The sequence below is a fragment of the Cetorhinus maximus genome, chromosome 9, assembly GCF_964194155.1.
Source record: "Cetorhinus maximus chromosome 9, sCetMax3.hap1.1, whole genome shotgun sequence".
Taxonomy (NCBI): Eukaryota; Metazoa; Chordata; class Chondrichthyes; order Lamniformes; family Cetorhinidae; genus Cetorhinus; species Cetorhinus maximus.
This window is the reverse complement of record NC_135887.1, coordinates 9,730,625-9,758,533: the sequence shown is the minus strand read 5'-3', so window position 1 is coordinate 9,758,533 and position 27,909 is coordinate 9,730,625. Positions and strand designations below refer to the sequence as shown.

General features: G+C 40.2%; 1 protein-coding gene across 2 annotated transcripts in view; it reads left to right on the top strand.

The window, feature by feature from the left end:
* Positions 1–27,909, top strand: part of LOC144684354 (carboxypeptidase D-like) — a 68,314-nt gene that overhangs the window by 21,461 nt on the left and 18,944 nt on the right. For both annotated transcript variants that reach the window (XM_078548021.1, XM_078548022.1), the window contains 11 exons: positions 3,031–3,173; positions 5,127–5,296; positions 6,139–6,506; positions 7,793–7,984; positions 8,715–8,882; positions 13,552–13,661; positions 16,256–16,358; positions 19,618–19,760; positions 21,544–21,713; positions 22,363–22,665; positions 26,953–27,148. In XM_078548021.1, the coding sequence (XP_078404147.1) occupies positions 3,031–3,173; positions 5,127–5,296; positions 6,139–6,506; positions 7,793–7,984; positions 8,715–8,882; positions 13,552–13,661; positions 16,256–16,358; positions 19,618–19,760; positions 21,544–21,713; positions 22,363–22,665; positions 26,953–27,148 (2,066 nt within the window). The remainder of the gene's footprint in view (positions 1–3,030; positions 3,174–5,126; positions 5,297–6,138; positions 6,507–7,792; positions 7,985–8,714; positions 8,883–13,551; positions 13,662–16,255; positions 16,359–19,617; positions 19,761–21,543; positions 21,714–22,362; positions 22,666–26,952; positions 27,149–27,909) is intronic.

Sequence of the window (27,909 nt, the reverse complement as noted above, 5' to 3'; positions counted from 1 at the left end):
AAAATAGACAAAGAGGGGGCTTTGATGAAACACAAACAGTCTTGAGTTATGAGAACCAAGGTCTTTGCGTACATGTTTTAATTTTGATTGGATAATATAATTATGTATACATCCTTTAGAATAATTGGTTGGCAAAATCACATGTTTATGTACTCAATAGGGTAGATTTAGCATGAGACCAGTGTGTCGGTTACTGATTGGATATATTCAAATGTACTCAAATGTGTTATGATAAGAAAAAGTACAAAAGTAATGAAATGTAATCAATCTGGGAGCTGGGTCTTCATTCTTAGGAATGATTGCGGCTCCCTTGCATGTGCTTGAATAAAACCGGTTAAAGGAAGCCCGAGTGTCTGTGGTCGCTGTATGATCGGGGATTGTAACTTCTCTTCAACTGGCCTATGTGGTAGTTGCTGGATTGGAGGGGGTACCCTCTTCATCCTGTTAGAATTTTATAGGTTTCTGTGAGATTCCCCCCCCTCATTCTTCTGAACGCCAGCGAATATAATCCTAACCGACTCAATCTCTCCTCATATGTCAGTCCCGCCATCCCAGGAATCAGTCTGGTAAACCTTCACAGCGTTCCCTCTATCGCAAGAACATCCTTCCTCAGATAAGGAGACCAAAACTGAGCACACTATTCCAGGTGTGGTCTCACCAAGGCCCTGTATAATTGCAGCAAGACATCCCTGCTCCTGTACTCAAATCCTCTTGCTATTAAGGCCAACATACCATTTTCCTTCTTTACTGCCTGCTGCACCTGCATGCTTACCTTCAGCTACTGGTGTACGAAGACACTTAGGTTTCGTTGCACATTCCCTTCTCTCAATTTAAAGCCATTCAGATAATAATCTGCCTTCCTGTTTTTGCTACCAAAGTGGATAACCTCACATTTATCCACATTATACTGCATCTGCCATGCATTTGCCCACTCACTCAGCTTGTCCAAATTACACTGAAGCATCTCTGCATCCTCCTCACAGCTCACCCTCCCACCCAGCTTTGTGTCATCTGCAAATTTGGATATATTACACTGATCGCTTCTCGGCCTTTTGGCTAAGATCACGTGTAGTGTAGGTTAGCTTTATCATACTTAAACTGATCTAAGTAAAAATAATAAAATACGCTCTAACTTTGGCACACACACGTGTTCGAAGGTCACATGTGCACACAAATAGATTAGAGTGAGAAAGGATAGGTTGGCCAAATTATAGTCCATTAAAATAAAAGAAACGTATAGCCTGTAGTTTGGTTGGCTTCAGGCTGAATTTGGTGGTCTTACAGCTTTTATTTGGTGGCCCTGCTGCTTGTGACTTGAAGGTGTAGCTGATTTGGCTGTTCTCCTGGAGACAGCAGTGCTAGGTTGAATTCTTTTAAGAAATCACTTTCTGCAGCAGGGGCATCCCTGGATGTCACAGTCAGCAAACAGGGTTCAAAGCTTGCAAAGTAGGTTGGAGAGAGCAGGAGGAAGGAGGGATCCCACATGTCTTCTCTTGTCTGTGTCTCAGCTGTTTATCCTTCCTACTGAAGAGAAAGCAGAAGTTTAAGCACACAAAGGTTGGGCCTGCCACATTGACCATCAGCCAGTGATTCAAACGTGGTCGTCACTAGTGTCATGTTCATAGCTCAAGGATTTACTTTTTATACATAAACTTCAAGGCAGCAACCATGCACAAGGGATTGGTTAACATATTGTTTGTAGGTTCATTTATTAAGATGATAGCTGTTTTACATAGTTGCAGAGCTGGAAACACTTCTGAGTTGTTGTCTGCCTGCTGCATACATAGTGAGACTAAGGCTGAATTACATGATACATTGCACCATTTCCCTTCTAGTGATGTACACAGGTACATATTCATATCCTTGAAGGTATACCACAACAACTAGTGTATTCCCCTGTTGCAACTTTAACCATTTATGTGTAGAATCTACATCTCACAGCGAGGGTCTATTGTTCGTGATTGGGTTTAAAGCATTCCCATTACAGCTCACTGAGTTCATGTCTGGGGACCCTTTCTCAACTAGGGTTCTGTTGTCCGATCGATTAGGCTTAATCGTTCATCTCCACCAGTTGAACTCCTCTGGTGATTGCCTTGATGCCTTGCTAATGGGTACAGGATATGTGGTTCACTCATATTCCCCAAGCCATTGTCCTTGATGGATCTTTGCAGACATGCTGTCTCCACCTCAATGACTTGGAATGGGGAATTTACAGTGAGGCAAATTGGGGTAACCATCTTTAGCTGCAAGTTAAAATCACCTTCAGCCTCTGAGTTTAAAAACAGAGACTTTTAAAAGGTCAATTCAGGTTTCCAGCCAGTGGATTAAAAATCATTATTTGACATAAAGCACGTTTTCATGGAACCACATTCTGTGGCACAGTGACTGAAAACCAGTGTCTTGTGACAACCACTGTGTTATAAACTTTAATAGTGCATGCCAGAAGAGTATTTGTTTAGTAAACTTTCCTACCTGTCTTTTTGGGATTAACCACTATTGTTTTTTTTTTAATCAAAATTTTAGAGAACAATTAAAGAACATTTAAAGCTCAAGTTTTATTATTCAATCTCTAAATCCTAAATTTGATCCCCAGATAGGTTTGAGACACTAGGTGGCTTGATATTACAGTTGGCTTGATCTCATGGCACTTTGCTTATGTTTTCTCCCCCTGAGAATGCAAAATCTTCTATTTTCAAAATAGGCAATTTGGTGGGTGTGGATAATTAATCCAGTGTGGATCAAGCTTTTTTTTACTTTAGGCATAGACAGAGCAGCCCCTGCTAAAGAGGATATAACCACTAGCTGCTACCAGCACCTCTGATCCAAAACTGGAACTCAATGGAGTGATGACTAAGTGGTACTTGGATATAATTCGTAACTCCATTTTTAAGTGTGTTATATTGAAATTGGTGAAAAGATAAATTTATTTAGAAGTACTTGCACGTTGGACTGTACTGTGATTGGAAAGTAAAATACTGTTAGGCAGCAAGTAGGTCCACTGTATGACATCTAATTTTAATTATCTTACAGGAGGGATGCAAGATTACAATTACTTGCAGGGAGACTGTTTTGAAATCACACTGGAACTCAGCTGCTGCAAATACCCGATGGCCTCTGACCTTAGTATGGAATGGGAGAAGAATCGCGATTCCCTTCTAAGCCTAATGGAGCAGGTAGTGTAAGAGAAAATGACGATAAAAAGACCAAATTTAAATTATATTTAATTGATTTCAAAAGGGATTGAGCGCAAGTAGATTGGGAAAAACGTTTCCAGGGTAAAGCAGTCAGAGCATTGGAAGGCAAACAAAAACAAAATGCTGGAAAAACTCAGGCCTGACAACATCTGCGGAGGGAAGGACAGAGTTAACGTTTCAAGTCCATATTACTTCTTCAGGGCTCTGAAGAAGAGTTATACAAGAGGACGTTGGAAGGCATTCAGGGAAGAGAGAGTTCGAGTACAAATTATTCCACTGAAGGGAAAAAGTAGAGTATCCAAAGCTAAATATTGCATCCTGGGTAATAAAGGAGCTAAAAGGTAAGAAAAAAGGACTTTAGGCACATTATGAACAAGATCCTGTTAATAGCCAGGAAGATATGGAAAGTACAGGAGGGAATTGAAAAAGTTAATACAGGAAGCACAAATAGGTGGTATTAAATTTAACCCTAAAACATGGATTAACACACAGGGTTAGCCACAGAAAGAATTGGACCCAAAGGGATATCTCCTTGAGAATGTAGACAACATGGCAAAAGTATTAAATGAGCACTTATAAGAAAGTGGTGATGTAAAGATACACTAAAAGAGGGTGGGTAATAAAGTTTATTAACAAAGCAGTAGTAAATGGAGAAGATGTACTGAAAATTTAGCATTGCTGAAAGTTGTTAAGTTACCCAGTCCAGATGGGGTGCATCTTGGTTGCCGAAAGAAGCAAAGGTAGAAATAACAGAGGCATTGTCACAATTTTTTCAATCCTCATTGGATACAGTATTGCTGAAGGTCTGGAGAATTGCAAATAATATGTGATTGTTCAAAAAGGGAGAGAGATATTAACCAGGAAACAGGCCAATCGGCCTAACATCAGTGGTGGGGAAGCTATTCAAAACCATTATTAGGGACAAAATGTGTATTTAGAAAGTCAATCAAGAAGAGCCAGCATGGATTTATTAATGGCAAATTATTTCTGGCCAACTTGATTCAGTTAATTGATGGGTGGAAGTAGATCAATAGTGCCGTAAATGTGCTACGTAAGGACTAGCGGAAAGCATTCGCCAAAGTGATTCAATGGGAGCTCATTAAGAAGATGGATGCCCATGGAATAAAGAGAAAGTGGTAATATGGTAACAAAATTGACTCGGTGATGGGAAGCAAAGGATGGTGATGAATGTTTTTCAGACTGGGTGTTGTTCTCCAGGAATTTTGGATCCGTTAACTGTTTTCAATTTTTATAAATGACCTGGACTCGCCGCAGGGAGCAGCATTATCAAGTTTTCATATAATAGATTATGATAAGGATAATTACAGGCTTCAGGGTGTCAGACATAAGTGAACAGAAATATAGGGTTACAGACAAAGGGACATGGGACTAAGCCTGACTGATCTTTCACAGAGACAGCATGCATATACAGCATCCTTCTTTGCTGTAAGTTTCTATGATTCTGTACTGCCTTTCATCTCCTCAGGATGTTGCAAAATACTCCTCAAACCATTGAAAAATTCCAATGTGATATCGATTGTTATGTGCGTAGGAACAGGCCATTCATTCCCTTTAGCCTAGACTACAATGCCATTTGACCTCCTTTACTCCGTATCTTTTTATCCCTACTTTATTGCTCTCAGCCTGAGAGCTTCAATTGATCCAGCACCCACAGCCTGTTCTTGGAGTAGCCACATGCAAAGACAGTAATTCAACTGACATACTGATTCTCTCCTTTCCATGCCACCCAAAAGAGAGAACTCATTGAACTGAAAGTGATATCTAGGCTCCATTTAGTTCTAGATGATTTGGGCTTGAAACATTTTATGAATTAACTGCAGTTTAATGTATCCTGAGTAGTGTTGATCATTTCCCATAAATGTCAACTGTTAAATTAATTGGAAATTGCATTTTTTTACTTGCGTTCTGCAGGTCCATATTGGTATTGCAGGATTTGTCACAGATGCTGTGTTTGGCTCGGGGATTTCTAACGCAGCTATTGTAGTCGCTGGCATTGATCATAATATTACAACAGGCAGTTTTGGCGATTTCCACAGGTTGCTTGTACCAGGGACCTACAATATAACAGTTGTTGCACAAGGGTAAGGAAAATGAAAGACATGATTCTTTCGTCTTTGATCCATTGACAAAGCCATATGCCAGACAAAGCTAGATCATTGAAGAAAGCACATTTATTGTCCATCCTTTATTGTCCATCCTTGATTGCCCTCTGGAAGGTAGTGGTGAACCACTGCAGTCCTTGTAGTGCAGGTGTGTCTACAGAACCATTAAGGAAGGAGCTCCAGGATTTTTGATCCAACAACAGTAAAAACACAACAATATATTTCACAAGTCAGGACGGTGTGTAACTTGGAAAACCTGAAGGTAGTGGTGCCCCTATGTGCCTGCTGCCCTTCTGCCAAGTGATAGAAATCATGGGTTTGGAAGGTGCTGTTGAAGGAGCCTTGGTGAGTTGCTGCAGTGCATTTTGTAGATGGTACACACTGCTATCATGTTGTGCCAGTAGTAGAGGGGATTAAGATCTCTTGATCTAAATAATGTGAGACACATCATATTGAAATTAATTTAAGCAAAAAAAGTAATGGATCATTGAAAGCATATAGCAAACTGTAAAGCTGCAGTAATGATCACCCAAGACCATCTAATTTGATGTGATATATTGGCTGAACACTGTAAAGTTACCTTTTTAAGTGTGTACGTCTTTTATTGTTGACTTTGAGGGGTTAAATTGTCATTCTAGCATCTTGTTGTAAAATTAACAGTTTAAAAATTGATCTTGGCCTTCAATAGATTTGGCTGGATTCTAAAGTCTGGTTAATTTACAGTTAGTTACTTTTTGAAAATGAATTATTGCAAAAGATTTCAGACATTCATTGAAAGACATATTGAAAAAATGCTAGAGGTGTTGCTCTTGTCTTCACAGTTACATGCCTGTCACTATCTTCAATGTTGAGGTGCTTGAGGGCCCAGCCACGCAACTTAATTTCACGCTTCAACCTCAAGTAGCTGCAGATAATCATACCTTTGAGACGACTACTTCCACTGAATTCAGGACACAAAATGTATCGGAAATGGAAGATGAGCATCAGCCCAGAGCCACCGAACCGGAGTCCGAAACCAATGAACCTGCAAACTTCAGGCACCATAATTACGCAGACATGGAGATCCTGATGAGGAAATACGCCACAGACTACCCAGCAATCACACGTCTATATACAGTTGGGAAATCAGTGGAGCAAAGGAATTTGTATGTTATGGAAATATCGGACCATCCAGGCATCCATGAAATGGGTATAGTTGCAAGAAAATAGTACAGAATTTGATTTAAATGCACCTAGATTGCAAGGCTTGAAATGAGTGCTGCAGAAATCCTTATTCTAACAGTAGAAACAAGTTCAAAAAGTGCTGGATAAACTCAGCAGGCCTGACAGCATCTATGAAGAGAAAGGCAGAGTTAACGTTTCGAGTCCAAATGACTCTTCTTCAAGAGTCAAACGGACTCAAATCGTTAACTCTGCCTTTCCACAGATGATGTCAGACCTGCTAAGTTTTTCCAGCACTTTTTGTTTTTGTTTCAGATTTCCAGCATCCGCAGTATTTTGCCTTTATCTTAGCAGAAACTAGTTGTTTGTTAGCAAGTAACAGGCCTGCAATCCTGCAATATTTTGCTTTCAATTAACTGACTACAAACAAAAATTAAAATTTGTTTTGTATATCAGGAGAATTTGAAGAAAACTGGCACAAGAATCTTCCCTTGCTCACTCTAACAGCACAGAATGTGTTTGTCATTTTGAACATTTGTTCTAGTCTAGTAAACAAGCCATACCTAAACTCCAACTCTTCCTAAACTTAATTGGCTTACATCGTTTCAGAGCTAAGATTGTGTTAGGATTGGAAATGAAAGCTTCTCAGTAAATACATGAAATTATTTTCTATTCTATCGGAATGTGTCTAGATAATGTGACAATTTCTATTCCACGGGGTAAATAATTGTTTCATGAGGTTTTTTCCTGTTTTGTGAAATATACTTTGGCAAGTTTTTAATTCACCCTAAAATGCAAGGTGGAAATGAGAAGTCACAGGAAAAAATATATATCACTATATAAATATTTCCTGGAGGGAAATGTAAAAAAAATATTTTGTCTAGGAGCATTTGGAATGCCAGGGAAATTTGGTAAAGAACTTGGGGCTCTTTTGCACAATTTTCAAGTGCAACTACTTTGTGCATTATTGCCCAGCTGCCTCCCCCAACCCCCACCCCAAGCTTTTGTCTTGCATGTCCATTTCAGCTGTTAACAGCTATTTGAGGAGAAGCTAGGGCAACCCGTCCACACACATGCTGCCCAAACAGAAGTCTTGCTACCACTCGTGACTTGGATGTGAGATGAAAAGCACCCTTTGTGAGAAGGCCATGTTTGCATGCCATTTTATTAGTGAATTTGCATTATTCAGCAGGGCTTTCATTTTATAGCAAAAATATTTGCCTTGAGTACGTGTGTGTATTTTTAAAAATCAATGACCTACAAAGGAAAATGAATTAAGCCATGCTAAGTGCATAAATGTTTTTATTTAATTAGGCGAGCCTGAATTCAAATACATCGGAAACATGCATGGGAATGAGGTGGTAGGCCGTGAACTCCTCCTGAATCTTATTGAGTACCTCTGTAACAACTTTGGAACTGATCCTGAAGTAACCAGTTTGGTGAATAAAACAAGAATCCATATCATGCCTTCCATGAATCCTGATGGATATGAGATGTCAATAGAAGGTGACGTTTTGAGTTTGAAACAATAGATTTCGGAAGCAAGTTCGTTAAAATGTTTTTACCCTGGATGAAAGAAACTATTCTAATAATCAATTCCAATATTCAGTAATGAGTTTCAAGGTCTGTCCTACAACACTCAACTTTAATAGCTCTAAATATTTCTTGTTGCCACACTCCTCCAATTGAATGGCTGCGTTGATGTTTACTTTCTGATTTGAGACACAAATAAGATTACTTCTTGAGAGCTTTCTTTACTATTTCCCTCTGTCCTTTCCAAGCCGAAAATTATGTTGTTTTTCCTTGTAGAGATTTTTAAGATCAGCAATTCTTGTGTCAAATATCATTCTGCAAAAGGCTCCTGTGACGGTAAAATGTGTTTAAGAGCCATGCATTATCAAAGCGATAAACAACTATCTTCAATACTTTAACGCTTCAGTCATCGTGTGCAAAATATGACTGGCTTGGACTTTCAAAAAAATGAAAGAACATTGATAATATTGCGCACAAACCAATTGCTGTTAACTTCAAATTTCTTAGCAACTCTGAAAACTGGTCCACATTCTGATAATTCTCATGTTTTTGCTTACCTATGCATATGCTCAGGCAAGAATTTATGCATTCTTTAGTTTTCCAAAATGCTAATGAGTTCCACTAGTCAACCAATAATGTTGGTGCCCTTGTTTCAGATTACTATACATGAAATCTCTAAAAACGCTTCTGCTTCAACTTGCAGGGGATACGAGTGGTGTGGTTGGCAGAAACAATAGCAACAACTTTGATCTGAATCGCAACTTCCCAGATCAATTCTTTCAAATCCGTGAGCCACGACAGCCAGAAACATTAGCTGTGATGGAATGGCTGCAAAAGACTCCTTTTGTGTTATCTGCTAATTTACATGGTGGTAGGTACCTGTCGTCTTGAGTGGCATTGGAGGTTTAGTAATCAGATTTATTATAGAGTTTGAATAATTAGTGTGCTTCAAAAAGCCGGAGATTGGACTAGAATTTTGCAATGTCAAAACAGCAAATGGCAGTTTATTACAAAATGTTCCAATTTATTATTTCTCCCCTTTATCAAATTTTCTTCTCTCTTGAAGGCACACTGACTTCTTGCTGGAGTACAGTTCATGGGCAGTGAGCAACCTCCATCTTTCCCTGGTCATTGCCAAAATTCAAATATGAATAATAATGAGTGTTGGGAGGATTTGAAGGGAAGGAACCACCAAGCCTGGTCATCCTTTCCCACATCATCCATTCATCTGTACATCCAACAGCAGCAGCTGGGTAGTGATTTGGAGCAGTACCACCATTTGGTCATGTCTTTTCTTTGCTGCCCTCCTTGACCCTTACCACTACCTCAGCCTTTGATCAGCTAACTTAGCACCTGGTTTAGACCTTCCTTGTTGGTCTGATGATCCTGATTTTTGGGACTATGTCTTAAAGATGCACTTGATCGCCTGTAGCCCAGTCTACCCTCCTTTCTGTCCAGGTGTGATTCTCTGTGTCCATCCAGCTCTTGTTCCCTGGTATAGATGATTTTTATGCCACTAGGCCTGCTAAACTTACTGTACTTCTAAGCCACAGTGTTCATCTGGTCAAGTGATGACTCTCTTAATTAGGAGGCAAATCTAAAAGGAATGAAACCAGGTGGACCACCCAGCATTGACCTAGGCACTGGAAATGACAATGGCAAACTCAGCCCTGTTGACCCTGCAAAATCCTCTTTTCTAACACCTTGAGGGTTAGTACTAAAATTGGGAAAGCTGTCTCACAGGCTAGTCAAGCAACAGCCTGACAGAGTCACAGTCATGGAATCGCACCTTACAGATAATGTCCCAGACATCACCATCACCATCCCTGGGTATGCCCTGTCTCACCGGCAGGACAGACCCAGCAGAGGTGATGGCACAGTGGTATACAGTCAGGAGGGAGTTGGACTGGAAGCCCTCAACGTCTAATCCGGACCCCATGAAGTCTCATGGCATCAGGTCAAACATGGGCAAGAAAGCCTCCTGCTAATTGCCATGTACCCCCCCCTCCGTCATTGCCCGTCAGCTAATGAATCAGTATTCCTCCATGTTGAACACCACTTGGAGGAAGCACTGAGGGTGGAAGGGGTGCAGAATGTACCCTGGGTGGGGGATTTCAGTGGCCATCACCAAGAGTGGCTCAGTAGCACCATTACACACTGAGCTGGCCAAGTCCAAGAGGACATAGCTGCTAGACTGAGTCTGCAGCAGACAGTGAGGAAACCAAGAAGAGGGAAAAACATACTTGACCTCAACCTCACCAATCTGCCTGCCGCAGCTGCATCTGCCCATGACAGTATCAGTAGGAGTTACCATCGCACAGTCCTTGTGGAGACAAAGTCCTGTCCTCGTGGAGAATACCCTCATCGTGTTGTCTGGTACTACCACCTTACTAAATGGGTTAGATTTCAAACAGATCTAGCAGCTTGAGACTGGGCAACCATGAGGTGCCAGAGGCCATCAGCAGCAGCAGAATTGTACGACCACAATCTGAAACCTCATGACCTGGCATATCCCCCACTGTACCATTATCACCAAGCCAGGGGATCAACCCTCGTTCAATGAAGAGTGCAGGAGGGCATGCCAGGAGCAGCACCAGACATTCCTAAAAATGAGTTGTCAACCTGGTGAAGCCACAACACAGGACTACTTGTGTGCCAAACAGCATAAGCAGCAAGTGATAGAGCTGAATGATTCCACAACCAACGGATCAGATCTAAGCTGTGCAGTCCTGCCACATCCAGTCGTGAATGGTGGCGGATAATTAAACAGCTCGTTGGAGGAGGATCCACAAATATCCCCACCCTCAATGGTGGAGGAGCCCAGCACATCAGTGCAAAAGATAAGGCTGAAGCATGAGTGGGTGGTCCATCTTGGCCCCCCTCCGGATGTCCCCATTGTCACAGGTTTCCTGTTTTCAGTCAATTCTATTCACTCTACGTGATATCAAGAAACTGCTGAAGGCACTGGATGCTGCAAAGGCTATAGGACCTAACAATATTCCAGCAATACTATTGAAGACTTGTGCTCCAGAATTTGCTGCGCCCCTAGCCAAACTGTTCCAGTACAACTACAACACTGGCATCTACCTGGAAATGTGGAAAATTGCCCAGGTATTTCCTGTACGCACAAAAAGCAGGACAAATCCAACCTGGCCAATTACTGCCCCCATCAGCTTATTCTTGATCATCAGTAAAGAGATGGAAGGGGTCATCAATAGTGCTGTCAGTCGGCACTTGCTTAGCAATAACCTGCTCACTGATGCTCCATATGGGTTCTGCCAGGGCCACTCAGCTCCTGACCTCATTACAGCCTTGGTTCAAACATGGACAGAAGAGCTGAACTCCAGAGGTGAAGTGAGAGTGACTGCACTTGACAGCAAGGCAGCATTTGACCGAGTGTGGCATCAAGGAGACCTAGCAAAGCTGGAGTCAATGGGAATCAGGAGGAAAACTCTCCACTAGTTGGAGTCATACCTAGCACAAAGGAAGATGGTTGTGGCTATTAGAGGTCAATCATCTCAGTTTCAGGACATCACTGCAGGAGTTCCTCAAGATAGTGTCCTAGGCACAACCATCTTCAGCTGCTTCATCAACTACCTTCCTTCCATCATAAGGTCAGAAGTAGGGATGTTCACTGGATGATTGCACAATGATCAGCACCATTCGTGACTCCTCAGATACTGAAACAGCCTATGTCCAAATGCAGCAAGACCTGGACAATATCCAGGCTTGGGCTGACAAATGGCAAGTAACATTCGTGCCAGACAATGACCATTTCCAACAAGAAAGAATCCAAACATCTCCCCTTGACATTCTGGCAGTGCCATCATTGAATCCCCCACTATCAACATTCTGGGTGGGTCACCATTGACCAGAAACTGAACTGGGTCAGCCATAAAAATGCTGTGGCTACAAGAGCAGGTCAGAGGCTAGGAATCCTGTAAGTGAGTAACTCCCCTCCTGACCCCCCCCAAAGCCTGTCCACCATCTACAAGGCACAAGTCAGGAGTGTGATGGAATACTCTCCACTTGCCTGGATGAGTGCAGCTCCAACAACACTCAAGAAGCTAGACGCCATCCAGGACAAACCAACCTGCTTAATTGGTACCCCATCCACAAACATTCACTCCCTCCACCACCGACGCACAGTAGCAGCAGTGTATACCACCTACAAGACGCACTGCAGGAACTCACCAAGGCTCCTTAAACAGCATCTTCCAAACCCACAACTGGTACCATCTAGAAGGACAAGGGCAGCTGACATATGGGAATACCACCACATGCAAGTTCCCCTCCAAGCTACTCACCATCCTGACTTGGAAATACATCATTGTTCCTTCATTGTCACTGGGTCAAAATCCTGGAACTGTAGCGGTTCAAGAAGGCAGCTCACCACCACCACCTTCTCAAGGGACATTACGGATGGGCAATAAATGCTGACCTAAGCAGTGATGCCCACATTGTTTAAAAAGGCACAACAGTCAAAGAATGGCATACTGGACTAGTATGTGACAGAGTTCCACAAGTTGATAAGAGATACAAGATAGCCTTGATATATCAAGTATTAGTTTAACATACTGAAGTTAATTTGATGCTAGGCACCATGACAATATTTTGATATCTTGAAGTTTAGTATAATAAAATCCTTATTATCCAACATGTACGGGGAATGAGTGGTGCCGGTTAATGGAGAGTTCCATATACCAATGGAATACAGCGCAAGACTTGTAGCATGAACTGATATGGAAGTAGTCAGGAAGTAAAGAGCAGTATTCTTTTACTCTAATCTTCAACAGTACATTAAAACATTAAATAAAGTATAACATAATACAGTATACAGGTACGGGTTCAGGATAACTTCGTAATTGCTTCCAGTTGGTAAAGTGACGATTCGTTTTAAGGGGAACATCAGAAATTCCAGTTAGTAGAGAATTCCAGTTGGTAGTGCAGGATAACGGTTTACTATAAATCAAGATTTAACTTAATTCTTACATTTCATCTGTCAAGTCAATTAACAACCTATCCAGCTTTGTGTATGTATGAAAAATTTAGAGCTACAAGGTGGAAGTATTTGTATACGACTTGCTAATCTCACTGAGCATGGAAACAGGGAACTTGAGAAGTGGACATGCAATAATGAATGATAGGAGATTCTTCTTGAGTGGAATTGAAGTGCCCTTTAATGGGATTAGGGCATGATAGTAATTTAGAATTACCAGATGCCACTAGATGCAAAAGCATGTATTTAATTCTCTATTTACTTGGACTAGCTTGATAAACCAGCGACGTCTTTGGAAGGAAATATATTTAAGTATTTAAAAATGTTTCTTTCTTAATGCAAACTTTGGGAGGAAAAAGGTCATTTAGCAACACACACATTTTGGGCAATTGTGTAAGCTTTTTAATGTTTCCTTTGAACGTTTTCTTTATAATATATTTGCAAACATAAGTGTGAACTGTATTGTTTTGGTGTTTTACTTTTAAATAACTTTGGGATATCGGAAGAAAGAATAAAACTGTTGTTCTTGTATTTTGAAAAGGTTCCCTGGTAGTGAACTACCCTTATGATGATGATGCAGAAGGCATTATTGTGTACAGTAAGTCACCGGATGATGCCATCTTTAAGCAGTTGGCACTTTCTTTTGCAAAGGTACCCAGTTTACTTAAGTTTGTTTCACTTTTCAAGCAAGTCTTTGTGTGCTTCCTAAGGTGATTGGTTCTAAAAACTTAACCAAAGTTGTACTGAATGTACTATTGTAAACTTAATCTCGTTTTATAAATGGGTGTGTTTGCAATTATGTCACCATATTTAGATTAATTACTCCAGTAAGATTGATTAGTATTTGATAGATTTCTGTAGACGAGCCTGATGGAGAGATGGCGGCGTGGTGGTAATACCACTGGACTAGTAAGCCAGAGGGAGACAGGTTCCAATCCCATCACGGCAGCTGGAATTTAATTTCAGTTCAATGAAAGCTATTCTCAGTAATGTTGACCATGACAACTATCATTAATTGTCATAAAAAACAGCTGTTTCACTCATGTCCTTTAGGGAAGGAAACCTACCATCCTTACCTGGCCTGGCCTACATGTGACTCCAGATCCACAGGAATGTGGTTGACTCTTAACTACACTCTGAAATGAACTAGCAAGCCACTTAGTTGAATGGCAATTAGGGATGGGCAACAAATGCTGTCCTTGCCAGCGATACCCACATCCCGTGAAAAAATAGGCTTTTTTAAAATGCATGAATGTCATTTGGTGAATAGTAGTGAATTTTCACCAACATATTCCATTGTGCAGTAAGGTGAGTTCTTAAACTTCAGTGTAGCATTACTTAAATATAACATAACTTTGGAATTACCATCGCTGAAGCCCCCACTATCAACATCCTGGGGGTTACTGCTGAATCCTTGACTATCAACATCTTGGCGGAGACCATTGAATCACCCACTCTCAACACTCAGGGGGTTACCGTTGACCAAAAACTGAACTGGTTTTAGCCATATAAATACTGTGGTTACAAGAGCAGGTCAGAGGCTGGGAATTCTGCAGCGAGTAACTTGCCTCCTGACTCCCCAAAGCTTGGCCCACCATCCACAAGGCACTCGTCAGGAATGTGATGGAATACTCTCCACTTGCCTGGATGAGTGCAGCTCCAATAACACTCAAGAAACTTGACACCATCCAGGACAAAGCAGCTCTCTTGATTGCATATTATGGTGGATGGGGTGCCATTCACTCCTCCCACCACCAATGCACAGTGGCAGCAGTGTGTACCATCTACAAGATGCGCTGTAGCAACTCACCAGAGCTCCTCTGACAACACTTTCCAAATCTGTGCCCTCCGCCACCTAGAAGGACAAGGGCAGCATGGGATCACCATCACCTGCAAGTTCTCCAAGCCACATGCCATCCTGACTTGGAACTATATCGCCATTCCTTCACTGTCATTGGGTCAAATCTGGAACTAACTTCCTAACAGCACTGAATGTATGTACATTGCATGGACTGCGGCTGTTCAAGAAGGCGCCTCATCACCACCACCTCGAGGGTAACTAGGATGGACAATAAATGCTGTCCTAGCCAGTGACACCCACACCCTGTGAAAGAATAAAAAGAACGTTTTGGATGCAAATCTTTCTCCCCCTTCCTTCCACTCCTTTTCTCTCTCTTACCCATTTCCCCCCCACCCCTCCTGCCTTCACAGTCCACCCTCTCTCCATTTTCTGGGAGCGGAACGGCAGAGGAAGGCGAAGGAAGCCAATCCAGGGCTGTGATTTCCACACCCCTGCGCAACAACGTGCCCCACTGCGAAAGAGCATGTGGATCCAGAATTGGGCCCCTCGGTCACCTGAAATCTCACCAAGCCTGACGGACGTCATCCTTGATTCCAAGGGACCGCTGCCACTGACAATTTTCTGGGATTAGCCCTTACCTGTTTAATTTTACACACCATAGAAACTTGCCCATTACCAAGCTAAGACTAACTAGCCTATAATTTCCTGGTTTATTTCCCTTGAATAAAATTGTAATATTTACCACCCTCGAGTTGCCACTATTCCTGTGAAAAGGCCCTTTTGTTTGACCCTTGAGATGAAATTTGCATTTTGTCTGTGGACTTTGTTAAAGTAAACATCCTAAGATCTAGCTGTCCTATTTGAGAAATTGGTCAAAGGAAATCATTCATGAAAGCACTGCTCCCTGAAAGCACACCCTAATAGTTCAATGAAATGTTTAAAAGGAAGTATGAATTAATAAGACCCTATGGTTTTATCCCATTAAAGTCAGTGGACCTTGAATACAACAATGGTCTAAATAAACTAATGCTTTTTGGTTGGAATATGTGAAATTTTGAAAGCTTTGAATTTTTTGTACTTTTCATAACCTTTTGGTTTTTCATAATTTGGATTTTTACTTCACTGCCATCATTGCTTAATGATGTGGAATGATAAAAGTATTATACTGGTGGTGGTTTTTGAAGTTACTTTACCTGACTTGAGAGTAGTTGGTAATGACTGTTTCAATTTTGGGCACCAAGTTCATTCTGCTCAGAATGGACATCTCTAATTTTGATGCGTAATTTTCCCCATCAATCTAGAAGTTTTTTTAATTTAAGACAATCATCTGCAGACAAACTTTGAAGAGAAATTTAACAAAAGAAGCCTGTTGTAGGTCAAATGATCAGATTTGTTTGAGATCCAGTTACAGTACACCTAATTAGTTCAGCAATGTTTTTTTTAGGAAAACAGCCCAATGTTTGAAGGTCATCCTTGTAAAGATATGTACCCTGAAGAATATTTCCCTCGGGGAATCACAAATGGTGCACATTGGTATAATGTACCAGGTAAGAAACATTTTGGTACTTCACAATCCTCTTTTAGCTGAAGTCTTTTTACTTTGGACCAAGAAATCATTCCATTGTTTTATCCATTGTCACACAAATCACTTGAACGGTAGAGATGCTTGCAGGGTCCTAACTCGTGTTTTGTGCAGAGCTATTTTGGCAGTCTTTTTAATGATTCGCTACTTTATGATCCAAGGGCCCAAGGCAAATCCTGCAACCTTAGTTTTCTAGTGGAGGGCCTTCACCGGGGTTGGCAACTTTAATCACAGGAAGGTCGTTTTTTTTTAATTAGTCAAACTGCAAACACCTTAAGAGCCACAATACTGTAACTTGAATGTCAGTAATAATGAAAAACAAAAGAGAGACATTTCAGCAACATTTTGAAGGTTTTTATAAAAACCATCATTCACTTAATGGCTTTTATCACAAGTGCAATGTTAATAAAATTTTAAAAAACAATTGCCATTAGAATGGGCTTGAACGATCAAGGTTGGGAGCTGTGCATGAGTCCTTGCTGAGCCTGTTGCAGACCCCTGGCATACCTCTAAAATGTTAATTCTCTTTGTAAATGTTAAAGTACCTCCTGTTTATTTCTGTAATTTAGGGTTTCATCCTTTAACAAACTGGTGACTAAGCATTGTTCAGGCACATCAATGGTTTTGTATCCTATGCTGCCACTGTCTTTAGGGAAGGAGCCCATAAGACTAACTAAAGGTTGCATAATTGCTTTCTGCACGCTGTTTTAATCAGTGTTCAATTGATTGATAGCAGATGCAAAGCTTTTAGAGCAGTCATCACCCATTTACTATGTTACTGTCCAGCAGAAACTGCAACACGTGAAATTGACTATGATGGATCACTTTTTTTGTTCATTCATGGGATGTGGGAATCGTTGGCTAGGCCAGCATTCATTGCCCATCCCTTATTGTCCTTGAGAAGGTGGTGGTGAGCTGCCTTCTTGAACCGCTGCAGGCAAGAGCTATGCCTTTCCTCTATGCTGCTGGATTATGTGGTGAATGTGGAATAAAGAAAGTTGTACTACTTAGCTAGGCGATCATCTTCATTCGTTGAACAGGTTGCATCCTGTACACATTACAATCCCACAGGGTCTGCAAGAGTGCAGTACTAACATAAGAAATGGGAGCCAGGAGCAATCCATTTGGCCCTTCTCGCTTGCTCTGCTATTCAATAATCTTTTACTTCCATTCCACCATCCCCTATCCCTCATTCCCTAAATAACCAAAAGTATTTATTGACCTCTGCCTTAAATGTACTCAACGACTGAGCATTCGCAGTTCTCGGGTTAGAGAATTTCAAAGATTCTCAACACTTTAAGTGAATAAATTTCTCCTCATCTCGGGCCTAAATGGATCTGAGACTGTGACTCTTAGTTGTGGATTCCCCAGCTAAGGGAAACATCCTCTAGCATTAATCCTATCAAGCCTCTTGAGGATGTTATGCTGCAATGAGATGACCTCTCACATTCTTCTAAACACTGGTCTAGTCTACTCAATATTTCCTCATAGGACAATCCCTTTTATCCCAAGGATCAGTCTAGTGATCCTTCATTGTACTCCCTCGTAAGAAAGTCTATCCATCCTTGAGTAAAGGGAACAAAATTGTACACAGTACAGGTGCTCAAGGTGAGATTGATTAGTGTTGTTTAGCTTCAAGTTAAAATGAATTTATGCTATGGTGCAGGTTAGAGTCATAGAGGTCTACAGCACAGAAAAAGGCCCTTCGGCCCATCATGTCTGCGCCAGTCAAACAAGTACCTAACTATTCTAATCCCTTTTTCCAGCATGAGGCCTATAACCTTGTATGCCATGGCATTGCAGGTGCACTTCCAAATACTTCTTAAATGTTATGAGGGTTTCTGCCTCTACCACCCTTTCAGGCAGTGAGTTCCAGATTCCCACCACCTTCTGGGTGAAAAAATTCTTCCTCTCATCCCCTCTGAACCTCCTGCCCCTTAACTTAAATCTATGCCCCCTGGTTATTGCTCCCTCCACCAAGGAGAAAAGTTCCTTCCTGTCTACCCTACCTATGCCCCTCATAATTTTATACACCTCAATCATGTCCCCCTCAAAATTCTCTGCTTCAGGGAAAATAGCCCCAGTCTATCCAATCTCTCCTCATAACTAAAACTCCTCAGCCCAGGCAACATCCTGGTAAATCTCCTCTGCACTCTCTCTAGTGCAATCACATCCTTCCAATAATGCTGATTCCAGAACTGCACACAATACTCTAGCTGTGGCCTAACCAGTGTTTTATACAGTTCCAGCATAACCTCCCTGCTCTTATATTCCATGCCTTGGCTAATAAAGGCAAGTATCCCATATGCCTTCTTAACCACCTTATCTACCTGTCCCACTACCTTAGGGGACTGATGGACATGCACACCAAGGTTCCTCTGATCCTCAGCACTTCCCAGGGTCCTACCATTGATTGTGTATTTCCATGCCCTGTTTGCCTGGCCCAAGTGCATCACCTCATACTTATCTGGATTAAATTCCATTGAACCCTACTGGACCCAGGTGTCCAGTCACAAAAACACTCCTTGACCATCACCCTCTGCTTCCTGCCACTCATCCAATTCTGGATCCAAATTGCCTTGGATCCCATGGGCTCTTACTTTTGTTATCAGTCTCCCATGCAGGACCTTATCAAAAGGTGCTTTACATGATATAGGGATATAAGTTCATTGTTAATGCCTGTGATAGGATAAAACTGACTTGAAGATGGGGTAAAGCTAGCTTGGAGCACCAATGAACAATGGACTATATTTCTGTCATGGTGTATCTAGGATGTATTTCATTCCAATTTTAAAAATATTCTCCACAGCCTGTGCTAAACTATGCTGTTGTGCTATGGCAAAATGTATCTTAGTAGTTTCATTGAGAAGGTTGAAAACAGCAGTGTAGTACAGATACAATCAACTTTCTGTTCCTTGACTAGTTGTATAACTTTCTACCGTGACAACCTGTAAGTTAAAGCAAACACTTTTTAAATGTACACTTGGACTTTATAATGCAGGACAATGTTGTATAGAATATTCAACCAAAGGATTGCATTTATTTATTTTTTTTAAAAAGTTAAATCCCCCTTTAAATCAAATCTTTGATTAAACTGAAGATTTGTCAGAGGCTATCGATAAGGTTTTTTTTTGAAATTTGTTATGAAATATTTTGCTCTGAGTCACTCTCTTTTCTGAAACTGCTGAGCTGTTTGATGAAATAAATAAATTCTTGCTCCTCAGGTGGTATGCAAGACTGGAATTACCTTCATACAAACTGCTTTGAAGTTACTATTGAATTGGGCTGTGTTAAATTCCCCTTTGCTGGGGATCTACCAAAGTATTGGAAGCAAAATAAAAGGTCCCTCCTTCAGTTTATAAAACAGGTAGGTTGAGGCTGATCAAACAAAGTCTTTCTTATTTGTTTGTGTGTGAAGTAATAGTTATAAACAGGACTCCAGTGCCATACCTGATTGATACTAGTGTGCTGCATCCCTCCCTGAGGCTACCATTAAAACAAATTAGAAAACTAAGTACATTTAACATCTTAGTAACACTGTATCTTTCCCTCTCCCTGCCAAAAAGGAGTAACCTGATGTGAAACAGCGTTGTATTAAAAAGAAAGATTTGCATTTATACAGTGCTTTTCAGGAGCATGGGATGCTTAAAAGTCAGTGAAGTACTTTACAGCAAGTGAAGTACTTTTGAGGTGTAGACACTGTTGTAATGTAGGAAACACAGCCAATATGCGTACAGCATATTTCCGCAAACAACAATATGAAACTGATTATCTTGTCATTATTTCATGTGTGATGTTGATTGAGAGACAAATATTGACCAGGACACCGAGGATAGCTCCCCTCCTCTTTGAAAACAGTGCCATGGGATCTTTTACATCTACCTGAGTAGGCAGTTGGGTATAAAAGCAAAATACTGCACATGCTGGAAGTCTGAAGGCACTGGAAACACTCAGCATGTCAGGCGGCATGTACAAGTAGAGGTGAGTGGACTATCCTTGACATCAAGGCAGCACTTGACCAAGTGTGGCATCAAGGAGCCCTAAAAAAAATTGAAGTCAATGAGATTCAGTGGGGAAACTCTCCACTGGTTGGAGTCTTGCATAGCACAAAGGAAGATGGTTGTGGGAGGCCAATCATCTCAGCCCCAGGAGTTCCTCAGGGTAATATTGTAGGTCTACTCATCTTTAACTACTTCATCAATGACCTTTTCTCCATCATAAGGTCAGCAGTGGGGATGTTCACTGATGATTGCACTGTGTTCGGTGTAATTCACAAGCTTGCGACTCCTCAGAGACTGAAGGAGTTCATGTCCATATACAGCAAAATCTGGAAAACGTTCATGCTTGGGCTGATGTGTAGCACGAATGTTACTTACCACTCAAGGGCCAGGCAATGACCATCTCCAGCAAGAGAGAATATAACCATCTCCACTTGACATTCAATGGCATTACCATCACTGAATCCGTCACCATCAATATGCTGGGGATCACCATTGACCAAAAACTTAACTTCACTAGCCATGTAATTACTATAGCTACAAGTGCAGATCAGAGGCTGGGAATTCTGCAGCGAGTAACTCACCTCCTGACTCCTCAAAGCCTCTCCACCATCATCAAGGCACAAGTCAGGAGTGTGATGGAATACTCTCCACTTGTCTGGACGTGCAGCCCCAATAACACTCAAGAAGCTCAGTGCATTCCAGGACACAGCAACCTGCTTGATCAGCACCCCATAAATATTCCTCCACTACCAATGCACAGTGGCAACACTTTGTTCTATTATACAAGATGCACTGCAGCAGCTCACCAAGGCTCCTTCAAAAGCACCTTTGAAACCCTGCAACCTCTGCCACCTAGAAAGAAGGGGTGATGGCTAATCTAGATTTAGGGAGATAAGTATTTAAATCATCCTTCAAATTTGTAATGCAGCAATATTAACATCTGTAATTTTAAAAATTGCTGATTTCTTCATTTTATTTGCAAGCAAACAATTTCATAACGCAAAATATTTTTGTTCACCAATTATATGCTATTTAATCCTTTGCTGAAAATCTACACTGGTGGCTGATGAAGATAACATTGTAACTGCTGACCCATTTTGCTGCACTCATACTCAAACTGATCGATTTTGGTTAATGTTTTAACATTAGGTCCACAAAGGTGTGAAAGGATTTGTACTTGATGCTACCAACAGAAAGGGGATTTACAACGCTACCATTATTGTCGCTGAAGTGAACCATCCAGTGAGATCTGCTAAAGATGGAGATTACTGGCGTCTGCTTGTTCCTGGTGTCTATAAAATTACTGCTTCAGCCCTAGGGTGAGAAATAATGAAATGTGCTATATATAAATCACATGACTGCGATTGGCACAAAAGTAAAGATTCTGTTCTCTTTATTACTTGCATCATTACAAGTAATATAGAATTACAATTATATGAAATCATATCACAACATGCTTAATTCTAAGGTAGTTGAGTTGGCATTTGTGCAGGAAAGGCAGTTAGTTATTATAGTGTGTCAAAGAGAATGGACCATTTGATATGGAATTGAAATGTTGTACTTGAGGCGGGATCAGCACCATATTCCAGAAACATTGACTGCTGAAGAACAAATTCTATTTGGAACATCTTTCAATATATAATAAAACAAAGCCAAACTTGGTTCCATTACAAGCCAGTGAGAAAACTTTTTTTTAAATAGGTGTTTCTTTGGTACTTCTGATCTGTGTCTTAATTTTAGGTACACTTTCATAATTTGTAAATTCTGCTGGATAATTTTAGCATAATATTAATGCTCTACAAAAATTTTGGTTAAAGTTAATTGTGACTATTCAGTTATCAAGATTACATTGTCATAAGAAAATCAGGAGAAATATTTTTGAGAAAGAAGTTTCTAATCACAAATGTCCAAAAATTTCAAACCATTTTTTTTGCAATGTTTTAATAGTCGCAACCTCATTTATTACAGGTATATCCCAATGACAAGGAATGTGACTGTAGTGGAAGAGGCTGTAGAAGTCAATTTCACTCTTTCGCGTGTTACAGATGACTATGTCAGCATTGGTGATCAAGGCATGACAAACTCTTCAGCAGAGCCTGGGGAGGAGTTACAACAACTTGTAAGGAGTTTGTCCTCTGAAGAAGGATTGAACCACCTGATTTCATCTGCACGTGTTGATCTCAGTCTCGACCGTTACCACGACTACAAAGACCTGTCTGAAGCTTTGCGTGGGTTACACAGTAACTACCCAGCAATTACTAATTTGACCAGGTGGGTATTATATTTTTTCCTCTGGATCTCTCTGCTTAACTATTAGGTGGACGATGTTAGAGAGCTGTCCAAAGTTGCTGTTCCTGTGGGAAAAGTCCCTGGTTACTGCTCATTGTCTCCTTGTGATAACAATGTTGAGATTTGTAACTTGGCGCATGGGATATTGAGGTCCTTATGCTTATGGTCCTTTGTGTTCGTTGGCTAATTACTTGCTTATCTTACTTATATGTTAGTACTCCTTTGCCACTAGGCTGAGAAGATTAGCATTTTTGATTGGGGAGACAACTCCCATCAAGTCTTTCCCAATAGTCTATGACTAGACAGTTAATAATAGCTTCTTAATCCTGGTGCTTTATTTCAATACTTAGGATAAATTCCAGTTGAGCTACATTGTGCTTTAATAAATCCTTTGTTCCTTGTTAGTTTATTTTATGTATAAATCCTTATTTCCTTGGTATTTGTGTGGCATCACAAATGTGTATTCATATTTGTAAACTTTGACCATGTCAGAAATTCCGTGATGTTTTGTGTAACATAGGAGTGGACTATACTTTCTTGTCGTTTTCTCCACCCCTCCAAAATCGAAACTAGAGTCAGGATTTAACTTCTCCGTCACTTCACATCAGGTTGCTACTTCTATCTGATTCTACTGCACTTAGGTTCTAATATTTGAGGAGTTTTACAATATTAAATACTTAAGTACAGCTTCCACTAGTGTATAATGGGTCCTGGAGCATCTCCATTTACTTCCACTCATTAAATATTTTCTGTAAACCCTAGTTACCAAAAAGCAATTATGCACAGTAAAGAATTTATTGTGCAAAAGTTACATACAGCATATAATTTTTTGTATTTTATCCATTCTAATAACTACACATTCAGCTCCTGTATTTTTCCATATTTGACTTGGTATCTCCTCTTGTGTTTGAACAGTAACTTTGTGATTTTGTGAGAAGTTTGTCTGAATGAGCAGCATTGGTCATTTATTAGGAGTTAGTACCAGTCAGTTTTTCGATTAGTCTTTAATCACTCCTGTGTTGGGGTCTATAGTTAATTTGGCAATGTATATCCTTCTGTAATTCACCCCAATAATTCTCAATTTAGAATTCCTTTCCTTGCAATTTTTTTTGGAGTTAGCAAAGTTATATCGTGCACAGTACTACAATGTGCAATGCAATATTCCATTCCAGAAGGACAATGATTTGGTGTGTTGTTATCATTGATTCATGCTTCACAGTTCAGTGTAGACTCTTTATTAAGCACCTATCTACCATGAGCTGTTTGCCATTCTATTTAAATAAACATTTTGGTCCTGGTTATATTGGAGAAGCTTGGCTAATTGGCTAAGTTTCTTTTGAATTGAACTGAATTTTAAACCTGCCAAGTTTATCATGAAAATAGGATACTGCAGCCTTAAAATGTATATTTAATAAAAAGGTTATAAGATAAATTCTGCAACATAACCTTTTATATAAACTTGTTGAAAATACCATAAATTCTAATTGCCAATGAGAACCATACCGCGTAAAGTTCTAATCTCTGTATTATAAAAAAGATGTAGAAACTCTGGAGAGGGTGCAGAAAAGATTTACAAGAATCATGCTATAATAGAGTCAGGAAGATTGAACACCTTCCCACCTATCCGTAATTACCTTTGACTCCCTTCTTAGTCACAACCTATCTACCTCAGCCCTAAAAATATTCAATGACCCTGCCTCCACTGCTCTCTGGGGAAGAGAGTTCCAAAGCCTCATGACCCTCTGAGAGAAAAAAAATTCTCTTCATCTCCATCTTAAATGGGAGACCCCTTATTTTAAAACTGTGTCCCCTAGTTCTAGTCTCTGTCACACGAGGAAACATCTTTTCAGCATCCATCTTGTCAAGTCTCCTCCGGATCTTGTGTGTTTCAATAAGGTCACCTCTCATTCTTCTTAACTCCAGTGGACACAGACCCAACCTTTCCTCATAAGATAATCTCCCCCGCCCCCACCACCCCATACCAGGTATCAGTCAAGTGAACCTTCTTTGAACTGCTTCTAGTGCGTTCATATCCTTTCTTAAATAAGGAAATGAAAAATCTACACAGTACCCCAGATGTGATTTCACCAAGGCCCTGTCTAATTGAACCAAAAGATCCCTCCTTTTTTATTCTATTCGCCTTGCAATAAACTACAACATTCCATTTGCCTTCCTGATCACTTGCTGTACCAGCATACTAACCTTTTGAGAGTCATGTACCACGACATTCAGATCCCTCTGTACTTCAGAGTTTTGTAATCTCTCTCCATTCAAATAATATGCTGCTTTTCTGTTGTTCTTGCCAAAGTGGACAATTTCACATTTTCCCACATTATACTCCATCTGACAAATTTTTGCCCACTCACTTCCATGAGGAATAGTTGAAGCGTATAGAGTAACTGCATTTGAGGGGAAACAAGACTAAATCTGAGAGAAAGGAAGAGAAGGTTATGCTAATGAAACGAAGAGGGGTTGGAGAAGGCTTATGTGGAGCTTAAGAACAGTCTTGGACCATTTGAGTTGGTTGACCCCTGTTTTGTACTGCACATTCTATGTATGTACTAGTTTCATGAGTTCTCCTTTTGGTGAGAGAGTATAATTATAATTAAAAGTTACTTTTGAGAGGGGACTGTATTGTACTTTCTGCTGTATAAAAATGATAGGCAATCTTGGTTAACTATTACATCTATCTTTGTGCCATAAGTAGAAACTTGCATTCAGACACTGACCCTCGTCATCCAAAGCTATCTCTACAAACTAAAACACTTGGAAAGTTGAGTTAGTCTAAACCAATAATTGTATATCTACAAACCAAGTCCATCTTGACCAGCTGCATATAATTCTTTTGAATAACAGATGAGCAAAATGCACTAGATAGTAATATGGATTTTCCCAGAATATTTGGTAAGGTAACACATGAGACATGTGGCAAAGGTAATGGTACACCGAATTCAAGGGAATGTGATCATGTGGACAGAGATGGTTGAATGGGAGAACACCTAAGGATAGAAGGTATTTTCTCAGATTGAAAAAGGTGTGATGGTGTTCGCCAGATGCCTGCGTTAGACCTGCCCTTGTTTGCTATACATGGAAATGGTATGGACTTGGGAATTGGAGACAAAACAACATTTGCTATTGACACCAAATTTGGTGGTGTGACAAATTGAGATTTAAAAACCATGGAAAATTAAAGGACATAGCTAGCCGGATGGGCAGATAAAAGACAAGTCAATGTCAAAACCTATGAAATAAAAATAAGGAAATTAAATACACTTGAAACAGTAACCTTTGAAATGGAAAAGAGGAACAAAGGAACTAATAAACCTTAGTTTGCTGATATGCAGACCATTAAAGATGCCTGCAGAAGTAGGCATGGACATTTAAGTGAAAAACCAAAGTCTTTTTTTAAAAGAGGTGTTGAATACAAAGGCAAGGGTTTAACATCATAATAGCTTAATTAAGTGCAGGTTGGTTGCAGTTTTCAGCAGCCTATTATAAGAAGGGTATAAAAAGGAGCAAGATAGTTTCCTAGGATTTTATCAGTGATCAGGAGTTAGTGATGAAGGGAGACATGAGAAGGTATTGCTTGCTTCACTATAATTCAAAAGGTTAAAGGGGCCTTAATGATTATCTTCAGAACTATGCAGAATCCTGATAAATTGCTTCCATTTCTCAGTGAGACAGTAACAAGAGTGCACAAATTTAAGATGGGCACAAAGACTTAGAGGATGTTAAGAGGAAGAAAATCCTCTTTCACAGGGTGGTTATAAAATGGAATTTGCTTTAGCAAGAATCCATAAATTCTTCTAACATAAAGTTAGAGGAGTTTCTTGGAAAATTAGGAAATTGTAGAGTATGGGAATGTAAAAGTAGAGGGATTAGACTAACTATCTAATTAAAGAAAAGTACCAGTACAGGTTCAATGGGTGACTTTTCCGTTACTGTGCTGTAGCAGTGTAATGATTCTAAATATAGCTTTACAATCCAAGTTATCTTAAACTACTGGATATTTTAGTTACTGTTTCATGTTGCATTGAAACACTTCGAAGCAGCTTTCAGGAATGAAGGTAGGTTTTGGGGATAAAGACTGGAAGGTGATTTTTAAGGAAACTATAGATGAAATGTTCAGCACTTCGGATACTTCATGGGGACATACAGTGACTGACGTTTGTATTAAAGACAAAGCATCATCAAAATATAAACAAGGATATCTATACAGATTTATTCTAGAATGGACTTACATTTTATTTATTTTTCATGTTGATAAAGTTTGGGCCAGAGTGTGGAAGTTCGCCATATTTGGGCCCTGGAAATATCGAATAAACCTGGAGCAAAAGAACTTACGGAACCAAAGATTAAATTTGTTGCTGGAGTCCATGGGAATGCACCTGTTGGGACAGAGCTGCTTTTGGCATTTGCAGAGTTTCTTTGTATTCTTTATGGGAAAAATCAAGCCATTACAAAGGTAATATTCTGCCATAGCTTTCAAGTGTTTCCTTCAATGTGTATTTTAAAGCTGTTTCTTTGTCCTTCATGATCAATACAACCAATCAGTATATATGTTGCTTTCATTGTCTCCTGAAATTATTAGCAATATTGTTCGACTCGGTGTATGTATTATTGTTCTGATGAAATTTCTAGCCAATGTTTGTGATTTTAAAAAAAATCTTTAATGGGGTCTGGGCATGGCTGGCAAGGCCAGCATTTGTTGCCCATCCCTAATTGCCATTGAACTGAGTGGCTTGCTCAGCTATTTTAGAGGTCAGTTAAGAGTCAACCATATTGCTGTGGGTCTGGAGTTTCATGTAGGCCAGACCAGATTTCCTTCCCTAAAGGGACGTTGGTGAACCAGGTGGGCTTTTATGACAATTGGTAGATTGATGGTCATGATTACTGAAACTAGCTTTATATTCCAGATTAATTTAATTTAATTTCTACCAGCTGCCGTTGTGGGATTGAGTCCAGTGACATTACCACTACGCCACACCTCCCCCGAATTGCTTTTAGTAGGAACATGCTGCTTTTTTTTAAAACAAAAATCATTTTTGCATTTCGTGTCTGAATCTTTCCTCCCCCTCTATCCTTAGTAGGAAGGCAACTGAGACATATGGACCAAGACAATCCTGGATTGAATGTTGTGTTTATGTAGAGCTGCTCGATTTCAGTTGGATTAGCAGTGGGGATACCACAATTGATTTCCGTATCCAGCTGCTGCAAGTGCCCTTG